General features: G+C 35.9%; 1 protein-coding gene across 1 annotated transcript; it reads left to right on the top strand.

Annotated features, from left to right (window-relative positions):
* Nucleotides 1-1203: 1203 nt before the first annotated feature.
* Nucleotides 1204-6963, top strand: LOC110445503. The gene is made up of 6 exons (XM_021490175.1): nucleotides 1204-1340; nucleotides 1691-1849; nucleotides 4319-4394; nucleotides 5426-5586; nucleotides 5718-6135; nucleotides 6348-6963. Exons 1-4 carry the CDS (start codon nucleotides 1335-1337, stop codon nucleotides 5584-5586), a joined length of 402 nt encoding a protein of 133 aa, XP_021345850.1. The 5' UTR covers nucleotides 1204-1334; the 3' UTR covers nucleotides 5718-6135; nucleotides 6348-6963.
* The last annotated feature ends 1669 nt before the right edge of the window (nucleotides 6964-8632 follow it).

Here is an 8632-nt window from a genome sequence, read left to right as displayed (position 1 = left end):
GACGTGTTGAACATAAAAAAAAAAAAAATCATGCCGAGTTGAAAGAAAAATTTTGAAATTTCTTTCATCAGGAATTTGTTGCTTAATGAACTACTATATTTTTTCCCCAAAGCCCCCTATTGTTTTCCTAATGAGGAACGTACCGACAGGTATTGCTCATTTAAAATCTACTCCTCACGAAAACAGTCTCTCTGCAATTGCAGATAATCACAAATGTATTTCCTAAAGGAGAATGATCGCCTGTGAACATGCTATTAATGTTTTTAGCATTTTTCGAACTACATTTACGTCTTTCTAATTGATATTAATCTCTTGTATCTCACTAAAGATATCATTTTTGATATATTTAGAATCGAGATGATTTGCGTACCGATTACCAGAGGCGGACGGTCCTTTGGTGAGGTCAGGAACCCCCTACCGAATTGATTTTGATTTTCAATAAGGAAAAGTATATGAACGAGATAGCTACAACGATTATTCTTTGATTTAATCCTAAGCCACAATATTCAATTACAATTACGTGACAAAACATAAGAGTACTGGAATTTTCGTGTCCGTCCCGGGAATCATTTTCTTTCTCTTTGCGGACTTTGGACCGGGACACATACCAGGTAGACAATACAAATATTATATATAGACATCGGGGGGAAAAATGATATGCATTTCAAAATGACAACAGGTTTATGGTGTGTCACATATCCCGGCATCATCAGGTTCTGCGATGACACGCCACAACAGATAGCAGACATGCACACCCTGTGGTATTACTTTCACAGGAACTGTTGACATGAGGCGACAAGTACATTATACAAGTGGTGACACTGATTTTTAGCGTGAGTAATCTGGTGATAGTAACATTTGGTTTAGTCAGTAACGCCCCAGTCAGGTAGAGCACCTTTTGTCAAGCGCGGGTAATTACACGACAAATACTCTGTTTTCCCACGATACCGGGCCGTCTGCTTCTACCTGCGGGACTATTTTCACATCTGTTTCAACAAATGTCTCCCCAAATTGATTTAAGATATTTTTTTATTTAATTATTACAAACAAATACGCAGATTACATTCATATCGAGTGGTGTTGTGTTCGTTTTGAGTTCTCCCGAGTCTTTGTTTGTTTTAATTTGATTTGATTTGAGTACTATTTCCTGCGCGCGGAGTGTCACCGACTGATCACTACTCTGCCTTGGCTATATATTGACTGTCACACGCGGTTTTCTCAAACGAGTTATTACCTCTGTACTGGACTAACTTACACAGCTGTTTGGAAATTTACCTGTTTACGAATAACTGTCATTCCACGTGTGTTGTATATTTATCGTACATAACAGAAAAATGAAGGTGAGCTATTTGAGAAAATTTTGCATTTTTTCCTTCTATTAAATTTAACTATTTTGATTTTTTATAGAACTTGTTATGTTCATTTACATTTTCCTGAAATTATTAGTTCGTTTCATATTTTTTAATAGTTATAGATAGCAAAAATATATATTTATACTACATAATTCAACATTCATTAGCTGTCTGATCCATAATAATCACCATGTGTATAATATTATAAGATTCATAGAAGTTATTCCACCTGTGACAGTTATATGAAAATATAAATATTGTAATATCAATTAAAATTATTGATGAAATGTGAATCAGTTTTTTAATTAAAATGTCAAAAACTTTTTATTTCTATACAGATGGTACAATTTAACAGTATCAAGAAGAGCAAGCGCTCATCAACCCAGACCATTGCCCGTAAGCATCTCAAGCTTCATCTCAAGCGTGTGAGAGACCGAGAGTATGCCAGACTCCGAGACATGGTACCTTCCATCGCAAGCAAAAACAAAGTTTCAAAGGTAGGCAAATTCAATTGTTATTTTTTCCTTATTAGTTTTATGCAAAACTAGGTTAAAATTAAGGTATTTTGCATTTTTGGAAATGTATTTTACAATGATTATTTGTAGTATGTTAAAATTTTGCCAACACATACGGAATGAGAGTTAAAAAACATATTGAATACTTGGTCAAGTGCTCTCAGAGTGGAAGTGATTTAATACGCATGAAATGAAATATTAAGGTGTTAATGCGTTTCGGTTCATTAAATTGTCTAATTGATCCGTCATTTTTTAATAGATATAAAAAAAAATCAAATAAAGATTATCGTTTCCAAATTAGCAAGTAGACGTATGTAAAAAATATACTTTCATAAAAAAACTTCACTCTTGTAAATAAGTAAGCAAGTAATAAAAATTTGAATAAATATGGTTTGTTTTGTTCGAGATAAAAAAAAAAAATGATAATATAATGACTTGTCGATTGAAATGTGGCAATTGAAATGTGACATTCAAAGGTGACGATTGAAATGTGATGTGGGAGGTGTTTACGAGAAACATATGTTACATGGAAGTGTCAGCCTCGTGACAGGGGGTACATCGCTTCTGGCACGTGAAGCGGAATTGACAATTTCCAATAAGTTTCCTTTTATTACAATACCGTAACAGGTTGCACTAACGACTTATCTGTATTTGAGTCGGGTGGCAGGTTTAGGTCGCACGATATAGCCGGTATTTATACAGCCGGTGTCATAGCCACTGTCACTGACCCATACCACCATGTGCTGTAAAATACCTGACATCTGGCATCAGGGCTAGCAAGCGTCCGGGGCTCGACTGGCCAGCTGACCGGTATAGTGTCATCTCGTGGGGGCATATGGTATTGGGAAAAGGATGACATATCTAGAATTTCAATAAAATCGTTACATTTGAAATGTGTCAGCCGAGAGCTGTATCGAGCAAGTGTCGCGTGGCCGTGTCATCCGGTTGCCAATACATCTGTTATTCAAAAGTGTCGATTCATTGATTTTTAATTGATCACTAAATCGGATCTGATATCATTAGTGGTAATTTTTAATGGATCAACAATTAGGATCTGTCATTAGCGACGGTTTGTCCTAAACTATGTCAAATTTCATCAACAAGCAAGTTTGGATATTTGTGAAGGAGATTAAGTTCAGCTGGGAGTGGTGTTGGGGTAGTGATGGTTAATTTTAATGTTTTAATGATGTATGCAAGGCAAATACGTTTTCATTAGTTATAAATACTTAAGTCACCATGGGCAAACAAGTGTTTCATTTCCGACGTACCAGACCTAATGTGAGCACGAGACATCCACGTGCAATCTTGTGTACAAGGATGTGTTGTTGCGTGTTGTAAATATGATATACAACAGCTGTTAATGAAGATCAGTATATTACTGCCCGGTTGTGTATCCTAATGAAACCAACCATATGGTCATCCGGTGATGATATGAAATTGTCATAAGACGCCCCTATATTACTTAATCATGACTGTCAAATGGCCCAGGTGTGACTTTTAATATGCTGCAATACCGGTTCCCTGTGTCATTTAGTTCGGATATTTGTCTACGCCACTTAAACATAAACATTTTAGATTTTTTTTTTTTATTAAAACCGAGATAATTATTTTCTTGCCACTCGAAATACTTAACACCTCGAGGACATGTGATACAAAGATTTTAGTTAGTTTTAAAGTAATATTGATGCACCTGTGTATTACCTTACTACCTGAGCGCGCACTGAGTACCCAGCAGGTGAAAATAACGGTCTTCGGTTGTAGATTAGGACGAAATGACGGGTATTCATCCCCTATAATAATAAATTTCCGGTGACTCACCCTCGCTCGGTCGCATTTCAAACACGGAAGGTCTAAATAAATATAGGACAATGAAGACTGTGTAGAATATATATATACACGGGATCAAACTGTTAGGATTTTATAGCTAATTCAGCGGTACACTTTCTATCACAGCAACAACACAGTACAGCAAAAACGGAACGTGCTAGATTTGAATCGATTCCATCAATTTCAACACCACATAAAAAAAAAAAGTTTAAAAAAAACCACAAACCCTTTATATATCGAACCGGTTAATTAAGCATGCTAAATTAAAAATAAAAAAAATGAAAAAATGAAAAGAAAAAAAAAAAAGTTTTGTTATCAACGTTCTACAACTTGTAGCTTCATGTCGACACAATAATAATAAAAAAAAAAAAAATGTTTAAGGTTTCTGTCGCAAAAACTTTATAATGTTATCCATATCCGAGCGTAACAAATATGTTTTCAGACCCTTATATTACTAAAACTATGCGTAGATCCTGATGTGTTTGGCAAACTTTTAAGATGCATGCTAAATATTGATTTTTGTGTTGACTATAAATTTGATTATTTTATTTGCAATAAAACATATTTTCTCACATCAAGTGTCATTCATCACAATTAAAATAACGTGTTTTCGTTCTTTTTCAGGTAACTGTGATTGAAGAAGCGGTCAAGTACATTGACGAACTCCATCGAGCTCTTATCGAGCGATTGAACAGCAAAGGTAAATATTTGTCAATTGTTCTGGGGGAGAGGAGGGGGTGATGAGAGGGGACTCAAGTTAGGTCGGTACATTAAATTTTGATATATTAATCGGACAGGTGCGAAAATCAACTGGGACAGGAAATATACAACCCCCCATTAAAATCGCGCTATCAAACTAATCACTGGGCATCGGGGAAATGTTCCCTCGATCTCATTGTTGACAATCATGTTTAAATGTTCGAGAACTCGCCTCTTTCCCACGATATTTTGTGTATTCTAAATTTGTCTCGAAACGACAGATGGTGCTGATTTGAAAACAGATGGTACAGAATATGTATGTTGTCAGTACGATACGTATACAGGTATATGCATGCACGCCGATCTACCTGAGCGGTTTGATAGGTAAAAATATCAGGTGTCATTTTCAGGTGTAGCGACAAGTTTTAAGATTTCGTATGAGTCATCCGAGTCGCTTTAACAGTTAACTCTATATGGGCCCGCTTTAAATTTAGACAAGGCTGCTTTTGTTTCGTCAACTTACTGCATCTGGAACGGTTAACTAAGAAAATAAAGACTTAATTGTTTAAGTGTATTTGAATTAAATCTAGGGGAAAATGTATAAATTATTTATTTAAATATCAAATTTTCACCTGGGGGTGTAGGAATTTCCGGAATTCCTTTAGAGGCAACAGCTGTTCCAATCTAATTATATATATGTACTTTATATATCTATGCGTTAATACACAGTTACAAAGTACATACTTACCGGTCGGGATGAACTTATTCGCCGCCAAGCCGTAAAGAAAACATCTGCCAGATATTTAACGTTAAAAGTTTTAATGAGAATTCCTTACTTGGTGGGAACGGATATTTATCTTTTTTCTCATCATTTGATATCTGATAAGTGGACAAATCCGTCTATGCTATCAGCAAAATGACGTTTATATCCGAGTTTCCTATCAGCCGTTCTGGTGACACTACGACTGTATTTACCTGGGTCTTGTTTACCTGCAGCTTGTTAATAGTATATTTTTTTTTATCTTTTGACAGGACTTCAAGATGGTGTGATCAACGAAGCAAATGTCAAAGAGTTTGTCCACAACATGATGCCACAGACGTTTTTCAAGAAAGACGAAAGTGCAAGCTGTTTTGAAAAGCAACAAAAAGTGCCAACCTTCTTGTTACAACGAAGAGGGCCAAAGTCTTTATAGGTAAGCTTTGTTGCCAAACACGATTTTTTTAATTTATTTTTTTGTAATTTTCATAAGTTTCAATCGAATTGACATGATGACGTCAAAGATGCTTCCGGGTTTTTTAACAGAATGTCTTCTTGTTCTTTCAGATTGGTTTCAAGCGCCCGTCCAACTCTGATGTGATAGCCATGTTAAATCTGTGATATACACTATATAAACTCCTCAAACATATAACACGAGATTTGTGATATATTGGACTGCTTCTTAAACCCACCATTGTGTTCATTCATTACAACGACCGGAAGTGACGTCAGCAAACCGATCTACTGTCAGACTTGTCGCCATTACAACGATCGAAACTGACATCACCAACATGAGAGACAATCTATTGAAAAATTTGCTTTTTTATAATACGTCGACCGGATGTGACACCGCCATAACTGCTCAATTTAATGTATTGCAACGATTGGAAATGACGTCAACAACGACAGCTATTAGCTGGAATGAACCTGAAATTGACACTTCTGTAAACAATTTCGTTGAAGACTTGCCGTCAAAGTTGAAAAGGTGAGTTTCTTTTAAAAGTTATGAATAATATCAAAAGAAAAAAAAGCAATTATTACACAATCTAAAGGTTGTCCTAAAACAATTAGAATTGGTATAGCCTATTAATGTAAAAGTATTTTCTATTAAATCTGAACAATTTATGCCTCAACTTTTACTGAATGGGTTTAGTGCAAGAGCATACTCTTATATTTCTTTAATTTTTGTATTTTCAGATTTGACATTCCCAGCACGCAACACTGGCCTCGTTCTGGTCCCAAGAAAGACGTTACATTAATTCCAAGTTTACCAGATACCTTTCCAGCCACTGATGACGTATCGTGAGGTCACAGCAACTGAATATCGGTGTTAAAGAAGAGAAGTGACTTTTTGTCGTGTGATTCCACAAATCTCGCGTGAAACGTTAAAAGTGTCATGTGACTTGATGGATTTGAATACATCAATGTGTCAGTTTTTCCGATGAATTTCGAAGAAAATAATAGAACGGAGAAAGTGGGAAAATTTTAATACAGCAGAAATGTTTGTTCCTTTGTGATTTGAAATAAAAGATACTTTGAGTATTATAAATACCAAAGACTTTTAATCATGAACTAGTCCCAACTGTCGCGTGTTGACTTTGACATTAAATGTCGCGTGCTGAACTCTTGACGTCCTTTGAAGTTGGTTAAGAGATGTAAAAGAGAAGAAATAGAGATTTACATGTGACCAGCATTCCAGTTATAGTGCCAAGCGCTTACTTTATACGTACAAATGTATTCGTAATATTTATTTAAAATGTATAAATCATTAAAAAAAGCGAGAGCGAAAAAACCTACAAATAAAAATTATCAAAACTTTATTCATGTGTTGGTTGAGTGTTATTTTAGCTGATTGAAAATGTGACGCGGGTTTAATTCAGTGTCGTTTTTAAGCTTTGGGAATGTTTTAATACCCGATGATGGACATTTCAGCGTAAGCAACTAGAACAAATGATTTTTTTTTGAAATCTTCATAACGTTCGATTTGCTATACAAGCAAAATTGAATTTCACAAAATTTAGTTCCGAGATATTTTATAATCACGAACTTGATATGTGACTCTTTTAAATTGTCTCGGTATTAAGCACTATTTAAAAAGTAATAGAATGTTGGGTTTAAACTGGTTAGTTGAAGCAACACGTCCGACTTCGACGCCAACTGACGCAAGTCCGAGACTGTGACGCCTACAGCATTAAGTCAGACTTGAGCGCCTTTGGTATTGAGTCAAACTTCACCGGCCATTGTATAAAGTTGGACTTTGACGTAGTATTGAATTTGGTTTTGAACCCTGGTCAGCGAGATTATAAGTTGTATAGTCCGCCATCAGACTTCGGAAGACTTGACCAGTCTCAAACGTGTAACTCGAAGAAACGAGTCGGACTTAAACGGATATTGTATTCATTCAGACAGACGCTTCTAGTACTAGTAATTCGGATTTTGACGCCTGTATTATCCAGTCGGACTTTGACACATATGGTATCAAGTTTGAATTTGACGCCTTTAGTATCCAGCCGGACTTTGACACATATGGAATCACGTTTGAATTTGACGCCTTTAGTATCCAGTCGGACTTTGACACATGGTATCAAGTTTGAATTTGACGCCTTTAGTATCCAGTCGGACTTTGACACATATGGTATCAAGTTTGAATTTGACGTCTGTAGTATTTAGTCAGGACTTTGACGCGTTGAGGTATAATTCGGACTCTGATAAATTTGATATTTAGTCTGATAATTTGACGCTTATTATGTAAAATTGAACTTTGACGCATGTAGTATTAGGTTTGCATTTAATGCCTTTTTTGTTGACTTGGAATTCGACGCCTCTAGCATTGTGTCGGACTTTGACGCTTATAGAATTAAGTAGGATTTTGACGCCTCTAGTGTTGAGTCGGACTTTGTAGAATTAAATGTAGTATTAAGTTGAACTTTGATACCCGTGTTATTATAAGTAGGACTTTGACGCCTGAAGTATTGAGTCAGACTTTATAGAATTAAATGTAGTATTAAGTTGAACTTTGATACCCGTGTTATTATAAGTAGGACTTTGACGCCTGAAGTATTGAGTCAGACTTTGAAGTGTGTGGTACTTAGTTGGACGTTGACACCTACAGTTTTATTTTGGTCTTTGACGTATATGAGTCAGCCTTCGAGTTTTTATTATTTATTTGATGCTTGCAGAATTTTGAAGAGTCGGACTTTGTAGTCTTTAGTACTGAGTTGGGCTTTGACGCCTCTGATATTAAGCTTGACTTTGATGACTGTGGTATTAGGTCGGTATTCGACGCCTCGCATGCATTAATCTGGACTTTGACGCATGTGGCATGTCGTTAGTATTCGACGCCTTAATTAAGAGTTGGGTTGAACTCGGGTCAGCTAGATTATACTCGAATATTGTAAACGTAGATCACGGTACACTTGACTTGGTCAGCTAAAACTAAAGAACAATGGTATCCACATACACAAGACCACGGTACAGTCATA

Source organism: Mizuhopecten yessoensis, unplaced genomic scaffold, assembly GCF_002113885.1.
Source record: "Mizuhopecten yessoensis strain PY_sf001 unplaced genomic scaffold, ASM211388v2 scaffold2307, whole genome shotgun sequence".
Taxonomy (NCBI): domain Eukaryota; kingdom Metazoa; phylum Mollusca; class Bivalvia; order Pectinida; family Pectinidae; genus Mizuhopecten; species Mizuhopecten yessoensis.
This window is presented reverse-complemented; position numbering and strand designations above follow the sequence as displayed.

What these genes read in the sequence shown, in the direction of transcription:
- LOC110445503 (XM_021490175.1), top strand. An exon ending in GCAAAAACAAAGTTTCAAAG is followed by an intron (nt 1,850 to 4,318) that starts GTAGGCAAATTC and finishes GTTCTTTTTCAG; the next exon opens with GTAACTGTGATTGAAGAAGC. An exon ending in CGAGCGATTGAACAGCAAAG is followed by an intron (nt 4,395 to 5,425) that starts GTAAATATTTGT and finishes ATCTTTTGACAG; the next exon opens with GACTTCAAGATGGTGTGATC.